At 40.3% G+C, this 25,549-nt stretch overlaps 1 protein-coding gene across 20 annotated transcripts in view; it reads right to left on the bottom strand.

Moving 5' to 3' along the window:
- ABLIM1 (actin binding LIM protein 1) overlaps positions 1-25,549 on the bottom strand; it is a 193,680-nt gene that overhangs the window by 99,877 nt on the left and 68,254 nt on the right. For 19 of the 20 annotated variants that reach the window (XM_042019393.1, XM_042019390.1, XM_042019387.1 and 16 more), the window contains exon 2: positions 926-1,060. In XM_042019393.1, the coding sequence (XP_041875327.1) occupies positions 926-1,060 (135 nt within the window). Of the gene's footprint in view, positions 1-925; positions 1,061-17,676; positions 18,082-25,549 lie in introns of those variants that run through there. The other variant, XM_042019392.1, reaches the window with a different exon arrangement.

A 25,549-nucleotide genomic window follows, 5' to 3' on the forward strand; every position in this document is an offset into this window, starting at 1 on the left:
ATAAATTAGGTTCAATAGAAATGAAAAACTGATCAGTGGTACTGATTCTGCTGCTGTGTTTTAGTTGCCCAGTTACTCTGATTTATTCCAGCACCTTTCTCCGTGTTTGCCACCAGCTTTGCCACATTCACCTGGAGCCTGAATCCCTTTCTGTGCTGTATCTACCCCGTGCTAAGCTGGGACTGACTCTGGCAGACAGTTGTTTGCACATGGGCTTATGTATTTCTACTTACTCTCAGCTTTCATCCTACGTTCTGTGGTTACTCAATTCAGCCAACTCTGCATTGTTGTTCATTAAACAGAAACTCTATGAAGGAGCCACAGTTGCCTCCTGCTCCACAACACCCATCTTCAAAGGCAATGAATTCACAAAGCATAGTTTTACAATTATTTAACGCTTCATGAAACCTCTGTTTTGTAAAAAAACCACAGTGAGTTCTTTGTTGTGGTCACAGAGGGTTCAGCGGCATGAGCTGGAGTTGCCGAGAGCCCCTCAGATCCTCTCTCTGTGGAATGGGCAGCACTATCCCCATTCCCAAGGCAGCTCCATGGCATAAAGCCTTAGAACACCTTTGCAGAACCTTTTTGGTGGGTTTTTTGAAAGCAGGTACTTTCAGCAGTCAATTGAGAACAAACGACCTTAATTTTCATAACTATCCCTAATGAAAGGCAGTCTTGCTATGAAGAGTTTTTAAAAAAATTTCCAGATCCTTGAAAAAGCACTTAGAACAAAAACTACAAAAAGACAGAATTTTCCTAAGTATCAGCACCTTTCTTTACCCTTCCCATCTTCAAAACCTTCAGGTACTGAGCAAAGAGAGTATTAGTAATCGGTTGATGGCAGGAAGCACAACCTCCCGTCAGTGGTTCAAGGCACATTTGCACAAATGGACTAATTTCTAACAGATAATTATGAAGGTTTTACCTTTGCAGGTGAAGCATTTGATGTGGAAGTGTCTGGCTTGAACACGGAGCACTTCACCTTTACAAGGCTCCCCACACTTGTGGCAGTGGATGACCGGCTTTTCAGAGGGGTGGTGGGGCTCCTGAGGATGGGCCACTGTAAAGCAAACAAACAAAAAATATATCAAGCCAAACAAAAAGAATATTTTCTCTTATACAAAACTCTGTGTTCTGAGACACTTTTCATCACAATACTAATTATTATCACCATTTTATTTAAATAGTCTTTTCATAAACCAATAGTTTAAGACATTCACATCAACTACTATGTCTTTCCACTGAGGCTGCTACAGAAAGAGGAGGAAAAACTCCCTCCACAGTGTCCATCCCACAAAGTGTTTCAGAGTGCCTGCCATTTTCTTTCTAAGTACATGTGTGTGCAAATCACTGGATGAGCACACAAGGAAACAAAAACTGAGCTGATTTAATCCAAGAAAGAATATAATCCAAGCAAAAAGGATTGAAGGAAAGCAATTCTGAATCAAGTTCTGGGAAACCAGATGAACTAGATAGTCTGTATGCAAATGACTACACTAAAAATAAACTACAAACATCTCCTTTTTGCTACAGCAGATACCAAATGCAGAGAAAGAACTCCTGAAGAGAAAAGACACTAATATTATTTGTCTCTACTCCCATCAATTCTAGCAGAAATTACTCTCTGCATGCAAATTAGAGATACTATGTGTAGGCAGAAACTACCCATGTATTTGCAATATTGTCAGGGAGACACAATTCCAGGTAGAGTTAATCAGCTATCCCACCACCCTTAGCAGAGCTTGGATAGGAACAGGAAAAGTTTGTGGATTTCGCTGTCGTAATAAAAGTTTAATTGCTCCACATTTGGCTTCTGTAAAACATGTTTAGCTTTCTCTTCAGATGTGGCAGCTTGGGGCCCTAATAGAAGTGCACAGGTATAAGCTGGAGCAAGATTTAATCTCAACTGTACTGTTTGAAGTGGAAAGTATTACCCAGAATGTTCCCAAACAAACCTATGTTCCTTCAATTCTCCCTCCCACATCCCATTCTAGCAGTAGAAAGCTTTCCTCCTTGTAATACTGTTCTCAAACTAGTGGTGCTCATCAGAACATTTCAGAGAAAACATACCTCTACCCACGCCTCTGTCTTTACATTACCTACCATTCCTGTCCTACTTTTCGTGGCCTGCAAAGGACTGAGTGCTGATACATCACTCTCACTGTCACTGGGAAACATCTTCATTATTTTATCTCAGAGTTTTCTTGAGATCTTTTCCTTTTCTGATCAGTTCCTGGCATCACTCCAGCCAGGACTACGCTGTTTTCCAGATTACTGCTTATGCAGCAGTGTAACAGATACCTTGCTCATATTCACTGCACCAGATTCCTCCCCTTCTTCAATGGATTTCTAAGGAAAAAGCCTCAACTCTCCATGAAGTCCTTTTATATTACTCTCCTTTATAAATGCCTTACTGAAGAAATGCTGCTATCATTTTGCATTACATAAATACAAGATTAATAATAAAAAAGCCAAATATGTGTTTAGGGGAGAAACAGCATCAGAACAGAGAATAGCAAATATTCTAAACAATTTCTCTTATTCATCCAGCCAAACTAATATGGTAACTTGTTATTTAGTTCCTGCTGTCACCACTCACATCTCCCACCCCAAACGTCAAAGAAAATGGCTGAATTCTTCTCTACCCAAGCTCAAAGTTCTTAATATCTCCTTCTCTGGTAGCCTCACTTAAACTATTTCCCCAGAGCAGTTATTCAGCCCATCCTGGTGAACAGAATTCAGCCGGTAATGCCAACCAGTATTTCGATTAGCAGCTCCAGTGAAGTAAAAGCTCACTGAATGCCTTACCTTGGGTGAACCTCATCTAATAGTCTGCAATGCAATACTACTTCTGGAGTGGCAGTTATTATTCTTACAAACAAAACTATTAACTGGCAGCCAACGACACACATAGGAAAGAAGGAAAGAAAGAAGGAAAGGAAGAAAGAATGAGAGACAAACATAGAGATAAGTGCAAACAAATTAAATTATTATAAGCAAAATTCCCTCTCAGATCCAGACACCCTGAAATGGGCCTGGTGTCAGCTGAAGAAAAGTTCACAGTATGGACTTTTAAAGTTGCTCACAAGAGGAACTGGATCAAGGATTTGGGAAAACGTTGCCTAGGATTTATACGGTGCAATGTGAAATCTGTACCTGCAACATTCTGCTTTTTCCACCTCACTTGTGTAGGACACCCTGACATTTTGCATACCAAGTTCCAGATCTTCTGGTATTGATCTGTAACAAAAGCCTTTGCTCTTTACAAGACAGTCAATAACTGTTTTCAACACTGGTCCAATGATGCACCTTCTTTCCAGTTCTGCCTTTTAAGCCATTTAAATTAATACAAATACTGTTAGTTGCTGTTTCCAGGCTGATCTCTTAAGTGAAGCTAATTATGGGCCTTGTCTTACTGGCCTCCATTTGGCATTGTAGGTCAAAACTGAGTAATTGACTTTGGCCCTCCTGTAAGGAATTGCTTGTAAGCTTTTTCCTTTGGATATATGCAATACACACAAGGCTTTTCAGTGGCAGAGGTGACCTTTTATAGTTACCAGTGAGGACAGAACAGGGAATTAAAGAAAAAGAAAGAGAAATACCTTTACAAGCAGCTTATTGAAATGTTTCTGACTGAAGTCCAGCCAGCTCACTGGACATGTCAACTGTAAGCTGCTCTGGGTCTGAAAAGGTGAGTCAGGAGCTGGGTTCAGGGATTTCACACCTCGAGAGAGTCCATATTTCAGGCTCTGCCTGCACCAACCCTCCCCACATCAACTACAGGATATCTTCTCAGGCATCATGGACTGCATATGATGCAATAAGGCAACTCTAGATCATGTCTAAGACAATTACAACAAACTCCAGACAGTATAATCAGTGATAGGACATTAATTAAGAATCCAGATAACCCAGAGTCCAACGACTGCTCCACGACAGATATCTGGGCTCTTTGGATGACATCCCCTAACCCGAAAGGAATGAAGCCATACAGTTGAGTTCAGCTAAGTCACTGAGCCTGGGACTTAGCAGCTTAAAATTAAGTTATCTGAATGTTTTAGTTTCTCTCTGTCTTCAGTGTCTGTGACTGTAAACTGGGTGCAACAGCAATGTTAACCTCAGCCTACTGTGAGAATAAATACCGTGACAAGGTTCCCAGGTACTGGGATGGAAAGAGTCACAGAAGCACCGAAGAGAGTCACTCATGTTCTTGGTTCAGTACCAGGGCTCAGAATTGTCTTCACACCACAAAGTGCATGCTCACAGCATGGGTGTGGAACATAAACACAGGTTAAGTGTTTGCCAGTTCCAATGCATGGATGTGAACTGACACCTGTCTCCACACGAAGCCTGTCAGATCCCAGTTTAGCCCAACCAGTAGGACAAGGTGCATGGGTGCTTTTGTGTAAGACTGCTGGGAACTGCCTGAAGACTTTTTTTAAAATTAATGAACAAAATCTCTGGTCAGAGATACACAAAGAACTTTTCAAGACAAGGTAGGCTGACTTCCACTCCTGCTTTCAAGACTAGCTAAAATGAATAATCAATGAATAATTAATGCTTTCTTAAACTCATTTAGGTTTCAAATAAGACAAATCGATGTCCCATTAAATATCCCATTTACCCAGAGTAACACATACACTGACTGGGACAACTGGGAAGTCTGGATTACATAATTTAAGTCAGGGAGAAATAAAAAGAATAGAAAAAAAAAATCAATAGCACCTTCATCTGTGAGGAAAACAGTCTTTGTCACTGGAGTGTTGCTTTGTGCTCACATCGCTCTGCAGACATATCAACATTATTTTTGTCATTCCTTATGTTTCCTTGTGAATCATGCAATGTCGATTTCATTACGTTTTGCAACTGCACTGTATTGATGTAAATTCAAAGCAACTCTAACAGCTTGAGAGTACTTGTTACTGCATTTTATCTAAACATCTCAAAATAATCCCAGACCTGCAAAGAAATAATTGGAAAGGAGATATAAAAATACCACAACCCAATATTCAAATGAGAAACCAAAGGCATTTTCTGAGCAAAACTAAAGACTTAGTTCGCTGTGCAAAGTTGAAAACTGTTCTGTCACGGTGTTTTCTGTAGAGCAGATCATTGTATGAGGGTTTAAAAACAATTATGTTTTGTTGCATCAGCTAGAAATTAGACCTCAACAAACCTTTCTGAAATGGAAATTACAGCAACTACCTGAAGAGTATGTAGTTGAATAATGAAATAAAGAAAACAATGAAAATAAATACTGCAGCCTTTATTGATGATTCTCTCCCTGAACACAGAACTGTTAGGAAATCAAAGACTCAGGCTAAGGGATTCTTAGCTGCAGATTCTTGCTGGCAAGACACCATGTATCTGCTGCAAGCCAGGAAGTACCTTGGCTTTTTACTGGAAGTCAGAAAAGCTTCTGGGAAACACCTTGCTATGGGAATGCTGCAAGGTGGAGTCACAAAAATTATTTTTAGTTCAGTTCTACTTTAAACTGCAATAAAAAAAGAGCTTCCTCTATTTAAATAAGAGGATATGGGCTACTGCTCTTTTAAAAGGGAATTTTTATCATTTTTCCATTTGCACAGATACCTCCACAAATAAACCTGAAGCAATGCTCAGTCAACACTACCCATGCTGTAGAATGTGTAGCTTCAAGCTTTGTGCCAGGATACAGAATCTCTATGACTTGTAGCTCCACAGCCTCTGGGCTCTGTTGCAGAGCACTGAGAACAGTCTGTGCCCATTGCAGCCTGGGCAGGGGGATTCTCAGAATGTCACAGCTTTGTCCCTTACATCTTTAAGAGTGGCCTGACACAGACAGCATGCTCTGAAATGCTTATTTTCAACTGGCTGCTGTGTTTTCTTGGCTGAAGACTGAACTATTAAGGAGGAAAAATAAAGCACAGATGTAATGGTGTGAAACAGTTTTTTGCTAGCCTAGTTTTAAAATTTCCTCACTGCTTTCTGCTTTCAGGAATAAAAGTAAGATGACTGTGCTAGAGATTGCCAAGGCAGTAAATGCAACCAAAGCTTTCTACAAGACAACTCTCTCTCTGCCCTCCTCTGTATTACCTGATATGGCCTTGGAGGCTACTATTTCTTAAACTAATTTACAGGATTTGCAGTTCAAAACTTGAAAGTTTAAAAATAAAATTTCCTCATTGTCTGATGCTGCCAAGCAGCTCCACTGTTAATCCAACTGTGCAGCCCCTTGCTTGGGACAGGATAGAGGCAGGCAGGTGGGCACTGTGCACAGGATGACAAGCTGGGAAAAAGTGTGTTCTGGGCTGAGAGATGCTGGAGGGACACCAAAGAATCAAGTTCAAGAATGGAATCTGCCTTATCACTTCTTCTCCATGCTCTGTTGTAAAGAGAGGAGAAGTAATTTTCTCCCATCCTTTGTGTTTGTCTCTGAGATAACTGTCTGTAACCCCTGGTTTGTAAAGCCTGTCTGTCTATAGCCCATACAGTCTCCAAGGAATTCCTCTTTTGTAAAACCCCAGCACAGTGGAGACTCAAGGAGTTGCTGAAATACCTATTTAAAAGGAAGGGTGAAAAATGCAGTGTCATTTTGCTTATCTGCAGACTCAGTTCTTGAATCTCAAATCTATAAGAATCCTATCAGGTAAGGTGACCAAGCAGTGACTGAGACGAAAATCAAACCTCCCAGCTGCCAGGGACTGATAAAGATATTACTGCAGCCATTAGCCACAGGTATCTGACAGGGATCTTCAGGAATTCCAGGAAATCCTGGAAGGAGGCACTCCCATAAAGAGATACTAGTGAGCTGCTTGCCTACACATGTATGAGAAAGCCTAAGGGAAAATCCTAGGCTGTAGATAGCTCATACTACTGCTATTCAAATCAGATCTGAAGAATCATTATAAAGCTTTTCTTCCTGCAAATTTATCTGTATCACTCCTACAGTGTGCCAGTTTGTCTTAAAACCATTTGTGCTGTCTATAGATACCCAGAATAGCTATTTTTAAAACAAGGCAGAAAAAAAAAATCTTAAACTTGGTAGCTTTTTGCCATAATTTTTAAATGTTTTCTTACATTTTCCTAAAAAGTATTATCATTTTCCCCTTACAATTCATCTGCTTCTGCAAACAGCAGATGCAAATAGGACCATGGCAGCACAGCAGCTCTTTCTGCAGAAGTCAGTGCTCTGATCATGGTGATGTGTGGCACTCACACCCACGTGAGAGCACGCTGGGCTGCCCAGTGTGCCCAGTGACAGCACAAGGCTCCAGACACTCTCCCCCATTTTACCTCACACTCCTTCTTCGGGGGTGTTGGCAGGATAGAATTAAGAGCTCAGAAAAGGGGAAGCACAGGGAAGAAGGATTACGAGAGAGAGTCATGTAAAGAGGGATAGCGCAGCCCAAGTCTGCTCTGGTTTAGATCCAGAAAGAATTATTGCCAATCCCCCAGTCCTCTGTCTCTGGTCTGACTCTCTACTTCTTCTATAAAGAGAAGACCTAAGAAAAACTGACACTTTTCTTATGTGTCCAATTCAATTCTCATCACAACCAATGCTTCTCAGCCTCAGTTCTTCAGCTACAATGAACAAAGTACACCAGAGCTATCGATCTTCAAAATAGCATCTCATGGCCAGATGTGGGGCTGACTACAAGACAGTAATGAACAGATTGGTATCCATTCCCTCCACCCCATCCTCCACATCTCTTGGCAGGTTCTGCAGCAACTAAAAGATTTTCACAAAATGCTAAGCAGAAGATGTGGCACCATGTCCAGCCTAGAAAACAGGTGTGTTGCTTCCTTGAAAAATAGATTTTTCAAAGGAAAAATAACCTATAAAGACATTTACAAGTTTAACTAGTAAATTAGAATGGTAACCTAGGGTAGTTCCTAAAAAAAAAATTGAGAAAATGTTTTAAGCAAAGATATCAAACTTATTGCATGAAAATAGGATGTAAAGGCTTCAACACCAGAAAGCAAATTTTAAAAATAAAAGATGAAGCATACATTATTTTTGAGTAAGAAAACCAGTATTTAAATACCTTCCTATTTTTAGGTAACATAACCCATGGATAAAGCTAATGCAGCTAACAGGATGAAATATAAAAATTTAGAGATATGAGTGCTAGGTAGAAACTCAAAATATTAGTAACTGTAATTTGAAATCAATGTGAGACAACTCCTACGTTATTTACAAAAAAAAAATAAAAAGCTTTATGCCACACACACAAATGTGTAAAAAGGTGAGGAAATAATGAGCTTTAAAATACAGCATGAAAAAAATCACATTTGTTTCATTGTTTCAGAACACAAGTGCAAACATGCTCATTTTCTCTGTATTTTCTCTGCTGTTTCCTATCCTACTCCCATCCCTCTTCTGCTGTCTAGAGCTTTGATACTGCAATTAATTCCCCACAGAACAGCATGCAAGATTAGGCCCTAAGGCCTCAGCCCCATAAAGATTTATGCATATGAATGGTTCAGTATTAAGTGAAATATTTAACACCAGCACCTGCTTGATCCTATCTGAAAAGGGATCACCTTCTACCACATATACAAAATAAAACAGTGTAACTGTGATGGTTCTGCAATTAAAAGAAATGTGTTTGGTGGATCCAGTTTTCCAAGCCTTTGATAGTGGTTGAGAGATGAAGAAAATTTGCTCGTGTTTATTTAGGGATTACATCCTTACCTGGACACACTGAGGATTTCACCACAGATTCTGACAGTCTATAGCCTTAGTGTAAAATTTTCACAGTTTCTTGATGACAATGCATGAATCTGACTGGGTAGGCCCTTATGGCTGAATAGGAACCTTGGGATATCCTGCTCTTGCTTTGGACCCACCAGGAGCCTGAGCACTTTCTCAGCTTGTCAGGTGGAAACACACCTTAGTGCTAACTCAGCTCTGCAATCCAGTGAAACTGCAGCAGCTTTATTGACGCTCTTCTCAACACAAAAGCACCAGAGCCTATTTAGAAGAGTTTGTCATTCTCTAAAATAGCAGCAAGGAGGAACTTCTGCCATGTCTGTCCACATGTTTGCCTTTGATCACTTGGCAGGTGAACAAAAGCACATTCTAGAGCATCATCTATACTTAGCAGGAACAAAAGGACTTGACAAAATTATTACATTTATATTTGTTCGAGAAAAACTATAATCCTTTCAAAGAAGAGTCATTAACAGCTTCTTAACTGAGTATGGTCAGGAGTTGTTTTAAGCTCAAACAGAAAAAGCAATAGGGAGTTTTAAAACTCTTTTCAGTAAAGAAAAGGCACTAATCTTGCAATGAAGTATGCAGCAAACTAAGACACGCTGAGAAACAGATGATGATCAAACAAATGTTGACTAAGCCAAGCCAGTCTTTGAATCAAAACCTGCATTCCTGCATTACTCAACATGATTGTTAACAGATGGATTGCTGATTAGTGGTTAGCAAGCCAAAGGGAAGAAGCACAAAGTGAATTTAGTCTGCCATATTTCTACATTAGTACAGAGTAATTTTTCACATGACAGATCACCATAAAAATTGGGTGATAAAGAGGGAGTGAGCTCAGACTCTCTTATCTGATGTTCTGAGAATGCTTTTCTTGATCTTCATCACATCCACAAAGGTTCTCTGCACTTGGTTCCAGAACCAACTTACTGAGGGACAGTATCTCAAGATAACCAACTGACCCTTCGAAACTCCTTTCTGAAGGGCTGGAAGATCATGCTAAACATCTGCTTCTCACACCCAACATCTGCAAGTCTCTAACATGTAGTAACTGTTTGTAAGCCTTGTAAATGGCAGAAAATTCTGAGTTATGCCTTCAACACATCTGACAGACACAAGAGGATCATCCACTATTTCAAAAGAGTGATTTTTTTTCAAACATAGGATAGAGGTAATTAGAAATTCAAGAGCTCCTCAGCATACTCTGAGCAACCATCTCATACCCATCACTTGATGTCTCTATCTTAAAAAAAATATCACAGAATAGTCTGAGGTGGAAAGCAACCACAAAGATCATCAAGTCCAATATCAAAACCTTACTCACAACAATGAATAAAACAGAAGTGTCAAATTATTCAGTGCAAATCCTTAAGGATCCTCAAGGCTACATGAAAGCAAGTTGCTGAAGTTAGCAGAAAAAACAATTGCTTTTTCCAGACAACATGGAAATTCTGGCTTACTGATGAGTGGTGGTTACCCACAATAGCACTCGAATGTCTGTCAGGCCTCTCAGCTACCCAAACAGCATCCCATGTAGGGATTCCAGCAATAAACTTGTCACAGTTCCCCTATGCATCCTTTTTTGAGGCTGCATGAGTATTCCATACAGTAAAATGAATTAAATTCCCTTCTGAAGTAAGTCAATATAAAAATGCTAATTTAAAAAATCAATTCCCTCACTGTTTACCCGAGATTATCTGAGGAGGAACACTGACCTACTTAAGTCAGTGGTCTCCCAGATGCTTTCAAAACAGAATCTGTAGTAAAATCTCCCCTCACTTGCCACCAGGAATCTCCCCAAGGGTTTTGCACAAGATCCTCGCAGAGACCTGTCCTCAGCCAACCCCTTTAAACCACAGAAGCTCTGTGCCCCGTGCTTAGAAACTCTCCTTCAATCAAGGATCTTGTAAATGCTCATCATTCAGTACCACCCTCACTTCTGGCATTTCTAAAGACTGAGCTGCACAGCCTCAGACTAAAACTAGACAGCCACAGAAATGAGCAACATAAGTCTTCACAGGGCTCCTGACTCCCGGGTTAGTTTGCCACATACAGAGCTGATAAACCAGACATTTCAGAGGCACTGCCCTGTGCTGAATTGCCCATGTTGGCACCTAGACCTTAAAAACATTGCAGCATAGAAGTCAGTTTCTGAGGTGTGTTATTTCAACAATAAATAACTGTGCTCCTAAAGACCATCAAGTGTCACCATTATATGGTAATAGGACTATCACAGGGAAAGCCCTGACCAGTACAGTACCCCTAAACATAGCCTGTTCCTCTGGCTAGCATTTTAACTGCTGGATAGCAAATCCTCAAATCCATCAAATCCTGTTTTGAGGTGCCTTTGGAGAAAAGAAAATACAAACGCAACGGCTTCTTTGAACACACAAGTAATTCATCAACTCTTGTTCGATCCAGCAGTAATAAGTTCTGCAAGGCTTCATTTCTATTTGGATCACTTCTTTATTTGATATCATTTTAAGATCCTGCTTCTGAACCAGATCCTCAACTAAAGCAAGGTTCCACAATACTGCTATGTAGATTATACTGACATGTGTGATACTGAAGTGCTACTAACAGCACTGAGTGGGAATTACGGAGTTACCCACCCTGCTGACACTGTTTATAGAACCTTGCCTATTATTCTCTTGTATAGCATAAGAGCAACCATCTTTCACTTCTGAACAGCTGGCATTAATAGCAGATAATGTACATGATTGATTGACACAAGGCTTCTATCATTGCTGGGTTCATATCACTTTATGATCAGCCCATATAAAATCTGGAATTATTTCTCTCATTGTTGTATCTTACAGAACAGTGTAGCTAACACACAACACAAAATGACCACCATTAATAAAATACATGATTTTTTTTCAAAAACGTCACACAGCCTCCAAAAATTGGGTCCAACTTTGAGGCAACACTGAAGCACTTACTTAGCTTTAAATCCCAGTGATTCAATTAGACTCAACAAGACACTCTGCTGAACAGAACAGGCTTAAGACAATGCCTAAGTGTTCTCCTTAGACAGATCCCTAGTGAGCCTGAAAGTTATCCAGGCTCAACGAAGGCAAGGATTAATCATTCTTTTGGGGATACTGACTGTCCTCTAGGTGGAAAACCAATTTTGTTATAAATAATCCTTTTTAAATTAGTTATGGATTGCCCCCAGGAAAAAAAAAAAAAAAAAATCCTGTTCCCTGGCTTCTCCCACCCAAAGGGCACAAGACATTTTGATTAGTGGAACTTCTTCTTTTCCCATGGCATCCATTAATTTTTCTACAAAAATAATTGACTCTCCTACCGTAGCAGGACAAATTATCATCCTACCTTGCAAATTCTTTTCTACCAAGATTCCTACCTCCCCTTTGGAAAAACATTTCTCTGCCCTAGCTTAATGTATTTTTAAACAATTTTACTATGCCAAGACTCTATCTATAAAAGCATTGCCTTTTGAATTCTCATCCAAGGGAAGCAACCATACAATTTTTTATTCCACTCAATTGTATTCACCATAACCAGCAGGGCTTTGGTAGTGATGGTGCTGCAGTGATGACTTGTGTAGGAGGTGGCCAAGGATGGGATTGTGCAGGTCACTGTTGGTCCAACCAGTTCAGCAAATGATAAAACTGACCCATTGCACATCAAAACAGAACCAGAGGAGCCCAGAGAACCTCTGCAAAAACACGGACATACCAACAGGTGGTAAAGATTGAAAGGACAAACAGCAGGAGACACGAGAGAGATACCAGAGCACTTCACTGTGCACTGGCACAGATTGCCCAGGAGAGAGAAGACACTAAAGCACAGTGAAGAGAAACAAAAATTATGCTGGAGCAGGAAGGTCAGCAGGGCAGGAGAAATGCCAAGGCAAAGTAGCTGCCCCAAGAAGAGACTCAGGAGGAAGTACAACTCCAAAAGGACTGTGGCCATGTGGAAATAACTGGGTAAGGAAAAAGGAGCAACACAATGAAAGGAGCAGCAATGGACTGGTACCAGTCTGCTGCACCACCCACGCCTCACCAAAGGTGCTGAGGATAGTGAGTGACAGGGACTGGAGACCAGCAAGGGGAAGGAGAACTCTCCACAGAGAACCTCAGGTGTGTTTCTCTGAGCATGTGCTTGCTTGCTTTTATCTTCAAAACCAGAATCAGTGATAAGAACTTTGTTAATTGTGAGAAAATGAAATTGATTGAACCTCCCCTTCTCGAAACTGGGGTTTTTTTCTCACACCACTCACTGTTTCAGTTGGAGGAAGGGCTGCCTGTACCACCCCCTGAACCCATGAACTCCCATGGTCTCAAATTTAATGACTAAACCCTCTAAGCCCTCCCCTCCAGTGAGATCAATAGCAAAAGTTCTTCCATTTCTCAGTATAAAATATCTGCCATCACATCTTCAGAGAGCTGGCTCCTACACACAGCTGGGATGCAAGGAATGTATGGAATTCTGCTACTGGGAAACATTGGAAGTGGTCAGGCATGGTAGGACTGCACACTGTGCTTGCCCAACTCTTTGGATATGAGCATTTGTACCCTCATGTGAACTAAGCACTATTTAAAAAAAAAAGTAAAATCTCCAGTAAACATGCAGTGCCTGAGCTGGCACCTCCCTGGTTATTTTTGTTTCTCTCAGTATCAATGCTGCACACCAGAACTGCAATTTGAAACCTAATATTAAAAATAAATTTAGAAAGAGAAAGTACAGAAAAGCAATGCCATAAATGTGCCAATAGAAACATAATTCCTTTACAATTCCGTTGCCTTTAAAAAGTAATAAGATGTTTACAAGATAATCACATAACACTGGATTTTCTTTTTTTTTTTTTTTTTACAAGTTGAAGTAGTGAAATCACAACACTAAGATTGCCTTGTCAGAGCTGTGAAACAAGGTAAAAGAAACTCTCTGCTCCAAAGACCTCTAATTCAAATAATCAAGGGAGACAGGAGGAATGTTCTTACCCTCATTTTACAGATTAACACAAGGAGAGATCAAATTACCTCCCCAAGGTCACCTTAAGAGCCTCTAACACAAAACTGTTCTGTTGTTTAGTACTTTAACTACAAGTGGTTTTTTTAAACATCTACTATTATGTATATTTAAAAAAAGCCTTTTCTGCGTCTTGTACAAGGCAGCACATGCCCTTAACCAAAAAAAAAAAAAAAAAAAAAAAAAAAAAAAAAAAGCCCAAATGCCCAGCCCCAAAAGCAAACTGCAAAGCAAAGCAGAACCAAATTTGAAACTAAGTAAACTGAAGCAAAAAGAAAACCCCAGTCCTCCCCCTGCCAATGTGTGATTGCATAATCTTGTCATGTGCTCCAAAAGCAACAAACCTGGAGACTTTCCCAGGTCACCTGGGGTTAAAAAGTTCCAAAGTCATGAGTTCAAACCGAGACTACATTTCTTTATCAACCATGACACTGAGACGGTGTTAGGACCCAAGTCCCATTACTCAACATTTTCTTGATTAACACAGGGAATAAATGCTAAGCCTACAAATACACAGAGCACTGGAGACACAAAGTTCCCAAGAGAGAACACCTTGAAATTAGCAGACAGGTAACATTTGTATACTCTTCAAGGAAAATCCCATCTAAAGCAGTTCCATTACAACAAAAGAAAAAGACCAAAAGCTCCTTTGGGGACTCACAACTCTTGGTATTGGCAAATGGAAGAGAAGAAGGTTGGAGCTACTGGAAGCATAAAACCAGTCCTCTTGGTCATAACCTGAAGATGTATCACTGTCATGCTTTATCAAAAGCGAAATAAAAACAACAGAGGACAAAATCTCTCTGCAAGCCTGAACTAGACCATGGGCCAAATGATACAGGAAATATGATACCATTTCGGTGACCTGCACCTTCTGTGTGCCTTCCTGGGAAAGCCAGCACCAGTGAACACCTACAGAGAAGTTGTGAGAACATGGAGACATGATCAAGCTCACTGCAACTTTGTACCCAGTAGGTGCCAGCACCTTCCCTTCAGCAGAATCAGTGTAAGAAGAACAGAAATCATTAAGCCTCTGTGCCCCCTTCTCTAATGCAAAAAATCTTCAACCCTTCATCCTTTCTCCTTTTATCCTTCCAAGCATGCAGCAGCATGGCATGAACAGCTACTAATCCACTTTCATAGGTTTGCCCATGGACGATCCTGCCCAAGATCTCATCAGGTACAAAGCTGATTACCAATATGCTTTCACAGACTAGCACTTGAATGCCAGGACAGCCTTCTCATTAACTACTCAAGAAATCAAGAATCAGGGCAAAATCCTCAGCTCATGTGAACTAATGGGGGCAAAAATGAAGCTGCAACACTTGTATCACACAGAAACCTGGCTTGCAGGCTCACAACCCACACACTGACCTCAACATAGAAGCAGCAAGAATGCAGATTATCCAACATAGGCTTTAAATTGCCAGAGAGAATTAATGACAAGACACACATATGCACATGTAAACTTTCCTTCTGTTAAAGGATACGAAGAGAGAAAGTCGCCCTTGGATGCAGCACAGTGATAATAATTTAGCTGAGTAACTAGATAATAAGGGCTCATAATTGGAAATAGCTAAGTACACAGGGACATGAAAATGTGGTATCAGACATAATTTAGGAAGCGCTGTTTGGTGTCAGCAGAAAACACCCTGGCCTCAGGATTTTTTTTGTGTATGAACTAACCAGGCAGACACAATATGAGCATAATGAAGCATGCTAATTTCCTAAAAACTGTTACCAACCGTTTTGCAATTCAGTGGAGTTGCATTTTTCTAGCTGAAACCAGCCCCTCCAGTGCCTACTTAACATGTCTATGAAATCACACTGGACTGAACTGCATTTTCAGCCTGTTCAAACCATAGTTCAGGCAGTGGCTGGAAGGGAGGGTACCAGCTATATTGTACTGACTGCATTTTGCAAGAGTATCACCGTAGAGAGTGACTTTTATAGTAATAACTCCTGACCTTCTGACTAAAGCAGAGGAGGAAAAAAAAAAGAAAAACGAACCAAGACAAAACAAAAACCCAAAGAAAGAAACGAAGCAACAAAAAAAGCCCACCAAGAAACAGGAAAAAGAAAATTGAGGCAGAAATAAAAGAGTTAAAAAAATTGTTGGGGAAATTATGAAAGTAATAATGTATAAAATCAAAATATTTAACAGATACCATCCTTTCTCCCACTGCAGGCATGAGATACAAAATATCAGTAATTGCACTCCAAAACTAGAGAGAGCATTTAGCTATTTTAGTCCATTATCTCTGGGAACAGGAAAAAAAATATTTATATCCAACATCAATATAAACAGCCATTGTAAATAATGCATTAAACTTGGTGGGGAGGGGGAAAGGAAGCAATTTAAACACAAGTCTTTTGCAGATTTTCAACCATTCATTGTCAACTTTTCCTGCCATTCTATGAATTTTTTTGTCTCCCATTTTTTACAAAAACGATGGGCTTGTTTTAATTTTGTTACAGGTAAATGACAGCTCTCATGGTGTAAGATGCTAAAATTGAATTCACTGAGTATTCCTCAGGTACAGCCCCACGTAACACAGGGAATATAACCAATTGAACATCAGCTGGGGGAGGAGACAGAAACATATAAAAGGACCAACCAACACATGCTACCCATGATTTATGTACACTTCAAGAAAACCAGCAGTCCTGTTTTAAAATGCATCTTAGAAAACAAGCAGCAGTTATGATAAACTGAATGATAATACACTTATTTTTCTGAAAAGATGACTGACATAGTTCATTCAAATGATTCTGAAACCTGCACTTTCCAGGATTTGGGGTGAAATTCCTATTTAAACCATCCCTGGTGTGGCTTACTGATACTGGGTCATCAGTTCATGACTGACACTATAAAAATAATCCTGTAAATCTGAAATAAGGGATCCCAAACCTACTAAGTAGCCAATAAAATTTATGCTGGGTCACTGCCTTTCATCAACAAAAATTATCAATAGACTGGACAATGGTTATGACCACAATCCTCCTGATATGAACAACACACTGTGGCAGGCATTTGTCATATACGAGGCATTTGTCCTGCTCTCCTCAATCTAAACATCTGTGAAGCTAATTGCACTCACTTTTTATTTACAACATTAAAAAAAAGTCTTAGCATGGGTGTTCAAAGCTGCAAAACTGCTCACTCTTACTCAGCATTACTACTTCTTATTTCTGTTTCTTCCCTGGTTTGAATTTACTCCACATTATTTTTAGAGAGTCCTCCAAAGTAAAGAACACAGACGCCCCTCTTCACAGAAAAAGAGACTGAGTCTGAATCTATCTGTGATAATGTTATGTCCCCAAACCACATCCAGTACACTCAAATACAACTCAGAATGTATCTCACATCTTAATAATACAATAAATGACACAGACCAGTATTACTGCAAGGAAAGACCCCACAACCATTTCTAAACTCTTTAAACTAGCAAATTCTTCTGTAGGAGTCTTAAAATGTTACTTACAGGCAACTGAAACTGATACCTAATTTACTGCTGCAAAATTCAAGCAATTTGCAAAATCTCATATAATCCATTTATCCATTAAAATTTAAAATATGCCCTCTCAAGTCCAGAATTGAGTATATCAATGTTTATCTTTAAAATGTTAAACTAGCTGCCTCAGTGGTCAAAACTACTTGAACTGTAGCAAATACAGGTAAAGAACTGTCAACTTGGGTTAAATCACAGAAAAAAAACCCCAAACAAACATGTACACACAGAAGGGAGCCTGCTGTGCAGACACACTAAATTAGGTGTGTTCCAGATTCTACCCTTATTAAAGCAGGTACAGGGATAACCAATGCAATCCACTGCAGGGTTTCACACACCATTTTTATAGAAAGGAAAACAACAACTGCCAATCACAGCATGCACATCTTAAATGTGAAGGTTTAAACCTCAGGTGACTGTGGCTGGCACATTAGCTTTCAGCTCCAGTCTATCAATAAACATAATTACCTTCTTCTTTCACCATGGCAAACAATTTTTCTTCGTAGTGGAAGCAGCAAGAATTAGCTTAAGTAATTTAAACACAATCTCTTTTCCAGCAGTGTTTGGCTGAGGTGGATTTAAAAAAAAAAAAAAGAAAAAGAAAAAAGGCAGCTTATTCCAGATAATAATCTCCCCTGGTCAGATTTCCCACAAGGTCTGATCAGGTCCGATTGCTCATCACTGTCTCCTTCCTTCTTGTGCCTCTTATCTTCCACTGTGGTCTGTTCCGATGGCTAATGGCAGCTCATCCCCTGCCCGTGCATTCTGCCCCTTGTGTTGAAAGAACCAGCTACAGCTGCCGCTGGGGAACAAATGCTGGATTCCAGCGTCCCTCATCTCCAGCCCCTGACACCACCTTGCATTCCTCTGCCCTCGCACAGCCGAGCTGCCGCTGTAATTTGCTCCCGAATGACTGGCAAGAGGCTGCAAGGGAGATGTGAGGGAGAGCAGGAGAGCTGTTCCAACGCACACACAAAGATAAAGTGGTATTTATGAGTTTCCTATTATTTTATTTACTCAAACTGAGCCAGGATCAAGAGGGGAAACAAAGATGAGCACAGGCAAGTGCTGAGGCAGGCTGCAGCACAGTGGCTTTTCTGTGGTGAGCAGTTTATCCACTCCCGGATTTAGCTTTAAAGCAATTACTAGACCACAAAACATGCTAATAAATGGTCTCTCAATGCCTACTGACCATAGAACAGATGAGGGTAACATACAGCCTGTGGAAGATGGGAATGCCTATCTATTCTCTACTTCAAATAACAATAAAAATAATAAAAAGAACTGCCACTGCTCAGTGAGCACCTGGGTTCTGAAGCATAGCCAGGCAGTGCCACAGACAAATTTTTGCTGTGAGTCAAAGTTAAGTGCTGTATTCTGCAAAACTAAATAATTGTAAATTATAACTCCTCCTAAGCTGTTCCTTTGCAGATGATAGCCACAGGTACTCATGGAACTGAGAAGGCAGAAGATGGAAGTGTATTGAAACAGCAGCACTGATACGGGAATTTCACCCCCCAACACATCCCCAACAAGACAAAGCACCAGTGTTGAATCTGGGCATCAAACTGACCTTCCAATTTATGGTTTTCCAGGCACTAAACTCTACTGAGAAAAGACTGGTCAATAAACTAATGCTGAAAAACAAACAAACCAACCCTTTAGAATATTGTCAAGTCTCATCATCATACAGCAAGGTTCTGCCTTCTATTAAAAGATGCAGGTCAGAGTCAGGAGAAACAAAGCTTTTCTTTTACAAGCATACTTTTATTCCCAGTTATGAAGAAAAGATTGGAAATATGACTAATCAAAATCCTGAATACCCCTTAAACCACAAATAAATACAAAATGACACATACATACTGTCAGCATCAAGATTTTGGAGAACCTCTATCACTACTACTATTAATTCCTCATTTTAGCTAGCCACCAGTGACTTCCCCAAACTAAACCTATGTCATTCATGCCTTTGCCTAGAGAGTAAATTTTAGTATTTGTGGTTTAAAGGCAGAGAAAATGGCAAATGGAAATGAACTGACTTGTCAAAGACAGAGGTGATCTCAGTAGCAGAGAACTGGGTCAAATATAAAGATATTTTGGGCTAAATTATGGACAGACTCATTGAGCAAAAGCTTCAACTTGACCACAGCTCAGTGCAAAATGTGCTTTATGTTACATGATGGAAGTGAAATTACATTAATACTGCACTCTATATTTACAGTGCTCACACCTCCACAAGGGAATTCCTTCTCCATGCTACTCTACGTAGGGACAGAGATATTAATGTAAAGAAACAAGCTGTAGGCATCAGCCAGACAGAGCAGCAGATGGCTGATACCTGCTGCAAAAAAATCAGACCACGCACACAGTGTTAAAAATATTTGCAGTAAATAAATTCTAGATGTTTTGTACAAATGCCACCCAGAATAACAGGAGCAAATTAAACAAGTCAGTCTGCCTCATCCGTAAGGTATCTCTTATTCAGTAACATTCTTCAATAAATAAATCACTAAGAGAGTGAGAGAGAGAGAGCACCAGAGATACAGGCACATGCATGGAAAAAAATAGTTATTCTATTCTGACAAATCTAGGCTGGATTTCTATTGTTAGCAGTCCAACGTGTAAGAGCAGCACAGCACAGGCAGTCTGACATTCTTGCTTCTATGACTCAGTGTGTTACTATTAATAGCATTTGAGGCTCAAGTGGGGAGCTGGGCTGAACCCCACCAACACGGAGGCATAAGCCGTTACGTCACATTTCTGACACATCAGAGATGTCAGGTTGTAACTCAACCTGGCCGTGTTCTTTTTCAAGCTGTATTTTGTAAACAGTTAGGGGACAGCCTCCTGAAAGGGGCACATCTGACCTTCATTCATAAATATTTGATTGGATGTGCAGAGTGTGCCTATGGACACATACCCAGGGATGCTGTTAACCCCTTCCTGTGATCCTCAGACACTCTCAACAGGCTTGCAATGATGATCATTCATTTTTCTGTTCCAGCAGCTGCTGACACAGAAGCTGCTTGTTGGTATGTGGACTTTCTGTTCTCTGAGTACATTCCTCCATTTTTCACATGTGCTAGAGATTAGCACTGCTGTATCTCACATCGTTCAGCCAGGAGAGCTGCAGTGGTAGACTACAGCAGCATGCACGTAAAATGAAATTTAAAAATACAGGCTGCAGTAAATTATGCTGGAGATTTAGGAGTCAAATATAATCTACTCCAGAGTAAAGACATATGAAGAGGAGACCTTAGTATTGTGAATAAAATCTCTTTACACCAGGATGGTTTTTGGTTTTAATCTCATTGTCTTAAGTCAAGGCTAAAATTTTTACCCTGCTGTACAACTCAGAATCTACTCAGATATCCTAAACTAGAGATGAAAAAGGAATAGACAGCATTCTAGAAACAATCCCCTGGCACTTATTGTTATTTAGAAGTGCCTATTTCAAAGGAAAGCAAAATAACTTTTTCTTTAAATACCTTTTGCGCTGTACAAGCTAAATAGAGTCTCCCTTGAGCACAGTGTGGGTGGAAGAGTCACAAAGAGTACACTACAGCTAAACAACATGCTCATGTTGCTGGTGAAAAATATCTTGTGCATTCAGCGAGAGGCATGAGAGCCATATGGAGATCACTCCACAAGGGGAAAGAGTTAAACCAATTTGTTTTGCTTTTCATTGTACTTTGATAGTATTGAAAAAGTATGAGTAAGATACTAAGCAGTTTAGCTACGATTTAAGGTTTGTTATTCTCATTTTAAAAGCTGGTGTTCATATTTTTATCTTGCATTCATTCTTCACAGATGAGATCATGGCTTAGAAGTATCAGCACACAGTTTTTGTATAATTTCTTCAAAACTGACTGATATCTCCTGTTCAGAAAGAAATGAGGGGGAAAGGCAGGTAGAAAACAGAACAGGAAAGGGGAGAAGTTGTTCCATTAAATAATATCCAGGAAAATATTATCTGTTTAATGTTCTTGCTTCCAGCAAAAAGCCTGGAACAAACAGTTTTGACAAGAAAGGCTGCCCCAGGCTTCCACAGCTTAACCACTGTCCAGCCTAGGTCAACTGAGAACCATCACTTCTATGAAGTCTCCATTACAGCATTTTGCAAAATGCTCCCTTCTCCAGGAAGGAAATGCCACTCTCTTGTGACCTGCTCTAATTGTTACCCTGACTTACCGTGCCTGCTCAGACAAAAACCAATAATGTCAATATGGGATTTCTTGCAAAAGCCCTGTGACCCAGCTAATGGGCAAGCCTACAGATCCCAGTTTCAGCATTCTCAAAAGCTACATATTAAGTATTTCCTGACTTCTGTTTCTCCTGGCCACACCCTCCTCCAGCGACCTGATGTCTCTCCTTCAGCCACTCAGACAGCTGGCCCATTTTCCATCTTTCGGAATCAGCTCGAGCAGCAGTGCTCCTGCAGGATTGCAGCAAAGAACCAGGCAGGCAACTGACTGGGAAAGCTGATGGTGCTGGTGGAGTTCTCCAGATTCACCAGAACTCAGTGAGCAGAATTCAGGCAGTACCTGACAGAACTGTTCCCCACACCAGGTGTACCCCGAGTCTTCCACGCCTGCAGGAGAAGTTCTTCTGTAAGTCATCCTCGAGCCTTTCCAACCCTCCACACAGTTTTTGCTCTGTAACAACTTCATCCTGCAGCTTGTGCAATGGCCTGAGGCTGCCAAGCCCTCCTCACCCTCATCCATCACCACACTGCCCTGTGTGGAACCAGCAGGAAGTTAGGGAGCTGTGAAGGCCCCACAGATTGACCTCCCCACCATAGACCCTCTACATTGCCCTATCACAAGTTTTAAACAGTCTAGAGGAATATGGTTCTTTCTCAGCACATCCTATGGTCCTGCCATCCTTCACCTTGGGATCACATTGTCCCTACTGATAAGATTGATCTTCAAGCAAATAATGCCTGATGGCCTGGATTCTAACCACTACCTTTCTGCTGTGCTGGGCTTTTCCTTGTACCTGTGTCATGCCATTTTCAACATCATCAGTAGGTAATATTGGTGTTTAAAATCACATCATCTTTCTTTCAGAGTAAACAAAATTAAAATTCAGCAAATACATCAATCACTTGATTCAGTAAAATGCATAGTGTAATCGTTCTGATTTGCCAGGATTTGGGGGTTTAGTGCTTTTTTTAGAAATAGAATAATTTTGTGTTCTTTCAAATCAGACTCCTCAGGAATAAAACATTTGTGAGGTTGTGATCTGTTAAAAGGTCTGGATCTCTTAAAACAAAATCTGATTTTCTGAGATTCTTGAAAGCAGGATTTTCTTAATAGGCTGCTATTATGTAGAACAGTAATAGTCTGCAAAATATAAATAGTAAAACTAGTCTAATCTGTTGCAAAACAAAATAAGAAACTAGCATACTTGTCTGTTCTAAATAATAAGAAGCTTAACACAAACAGTTATGTAAAAAAGCACCTGAAACCTTCACATTATCTTTAGAAACAGATGAGAAAAAATGGTTACATTATACTGCTTTGCCAGTATATATAATATAATATACTCCAAAAATATGCAAATGGGTAAATCTTCTGACTGCAAGTATGTATAAACATTTATCTCTGAACACACATTTATGTTATTGATGTAACAACTGGCTTCCAAACAGCTTATGCTATTGCTAATGCTCAGAAAGAAGATCATGCTTTCTTCACACCTGTGTGAACTTTTACAGTATGCAGACATAGCTGGAATTAAATTGAGATGTGGTACAGTAAGATGAGTACAGACAGTGGTTTAAACTTTGTAATTTTTTTAAAACTACCATATAAAATCATCACTATTCACCTGCTATAAACTGAATTTATTGAGCTAAATCATTATCACAACCAATACTTTTGCTGATAAAAATATTATAACCTTCACTGACAGTCACCACAGTTACTGCTGAAAATTGCACGAAGGCAGGAATCCCCAACAGGAAAGCACACATGAAAGTGTCATCCTTTACTGTGCATGTCTAAGGTTAAGGAGATTTGATATTGAAAATCCACTTCAGAATTGGATTAACCATGCAGAACAAACCGCACAGCCTGTCTTGGGATTTTTTGGCTCAGTGAAATCAGCAGGAATGCTGTAAAGACTCTCTAGTCTTAAGAACTTCTCCCTGAGAGGTCCATGCAACACCAGATCGAAGCAGCTTCCTGCCAATCAGTTAATTTGCAGAGTAAAGCAACAAGTTCTTTGTTTTGCAGTGCTGAGAGATGTGACAGTCTCTCCACTAAGCACTAACCTTTAGTGTTTGCCTCAACTATATGACATCCAGCAAAGCAGGCCACAAGTCCATGGTGCCTTGGGATGAGGCAACCCACGAGGTGGGCATTGGAGACATACCACCCTTACATCAATTGTCACTGTGCCAAATGACAAATTCCTCCTCTTCTGATTCCATACTAAACCATAAATAGGACTCTCAAAAGAGGCACCTGAATCTGCCCTGCAGATGTATCTCTCCCAACAAGGATTTGCCAGTCCAGTGTCCTATCAAATGAACAACAAAGGACCTCAGAGAAAACTAAAAAGATGCTATCTAAGTAAATACAATTTGGCTACGTAGTGTAATATTAATATATTCCAACAAAATTTTACACCAAATAAATTTTTATCACCTTACTCCAGCTTCTGGAATTTTTCTATTTGTGGCTGTGATTCTATCTGCTAGCTAGGGAGGTGACTTGTTTCAGCATGGAAAAACTTTACATATTTGAACTTTTCTCTTAAATTATTTGTTGCCATTTCAATAGTAGGATCATCATAAAAGTATTAAGCAGACATACAACAAATTGAGAGTATGCATAACTGATTCCAACTTCTGCACCAACTGGAATTTCTGAGACAACTATAAAAGCTGTTTTGCTGCTGCTTCATAGGAAAGAGTCACATATTTTAAAGACGAGTTTGCCAACTTAAAAAATAAACAATATGGCATCTTCCAAGTACCGATGTATACGGATAAGCTAGTATGGTTTGTGGTTTTGCATTTTACAGTTTAATGTTTCCATGTTTTACATTGAAAACTCCACAGACAGCTGCACCATCTAATTCACATGGTAACAAATCAGCGATGAGCATCCCCTGGTCCCACATGTTTCTGCATCCCACCATAAAGACTCACTCTTTAAAGGAAAATAACCCAAAAAATTTAGAGCAGGGTAACGCAAAAACTGTAATCACAATTATCCGTTTAATATTGTTTTCTTTTCCTCTCAGCTGCCCTGTGTCTGCATGACCTGGGTGAAGAACATTCCTGATTCCCTTTCCTCCTTGCTCCTCCCATTAACTATTTGACCACAGAGATCTACCAAGCATCTCAAACTAAGAGCCACTTCTAAGATCTCTGTATACAAAGAGACAACCCCACTTCTCAGGCATGAAGGAGAAGAAGGAGCCAACAGCCATTAGCATTCATCTTTTCCTCAACCCATGCATAAGGGACGTATGGGAGTGCATTAAGCAAGGGAAGCCAGATACCAAGCCTCTCTCCCACTCCTATTCCACTCCCTCCATGCTGCAAAGTCAAAGCTGCAGTGAGTGAGAACGGCCATTTCCTACACCCTTCTCTCTGCTCAGAAATTTTGCCACAATTTCACCTTTTGGATAAGCAGAGCAAGACCAAGGAACAGCTTTCAGATGAGAAGAAACGATTTCCACCTCTCTTTTTCCCACCCTAGTGCCGCCAGTGTTTTATCCACTGTCAGAAAGCCTAGAACTTCTTCAGGTTGGAGGCAGCTTCCATTTCAGATTGACTTGAATCTGTCCTGCCTGCAAGAGGCCGTGTCGGCTCTGAGCACCTCAGACCACAGGAGGAGGGCACCCCTCTCTCCTGCCCCTTGCAGATCTGGAGGGGAGCCACCCCTGCTGTCCTGCTGCAACCCTGCCCAGGAAGGGGAGGGCACTTCTCTCTGGGTTGTTTGATTAAAATACCAAGGTTATGCAACTGCAGATGACGGACACAAGAGAGGAAGTCTCCATCAGATACAGAACAAAAGCAGGACTCCCTATAAACAACACAGGGGAAGTAGCCAAAATGTGCCCGTTCCAGCCAGAGCACCCACTGGCATTATGGAGTTACAGAGCAGGGGAGATCTTTGCCTCAATTTCCCTTACAATCTTCACACTGCTGCTATTGCCAATTTACACACCACAGAGGAAATGACAACATTTTCATTATTTCTTTGAATTTACAGCTGATTTAGCTCACCTTTCTTGCTAGCGCCTATTAACAGTAGGAACTGCAATTTCATTCTTGTTTATTGGATTACAGATAACAAAGAATTTAGGAGAAGGAGCAGGGAAC

The sequence above is a fragment of the Corvus kubaryi genome, unplaced genomic scaffold (assembly GCF_017639235.1).
Source record: "Corvus kubaryi isolate FWS band 111438036 unplaced genomic scaffold, C.kubaryi_AGA036_p1.0 138, whole genome shotgun sequence".
Taxonomy (NCBI): Eukaryota; Metazoa; Chordata; class Aves; order Passeriformes; family Corvidae; genus Corvus; species Corvus kubaryi.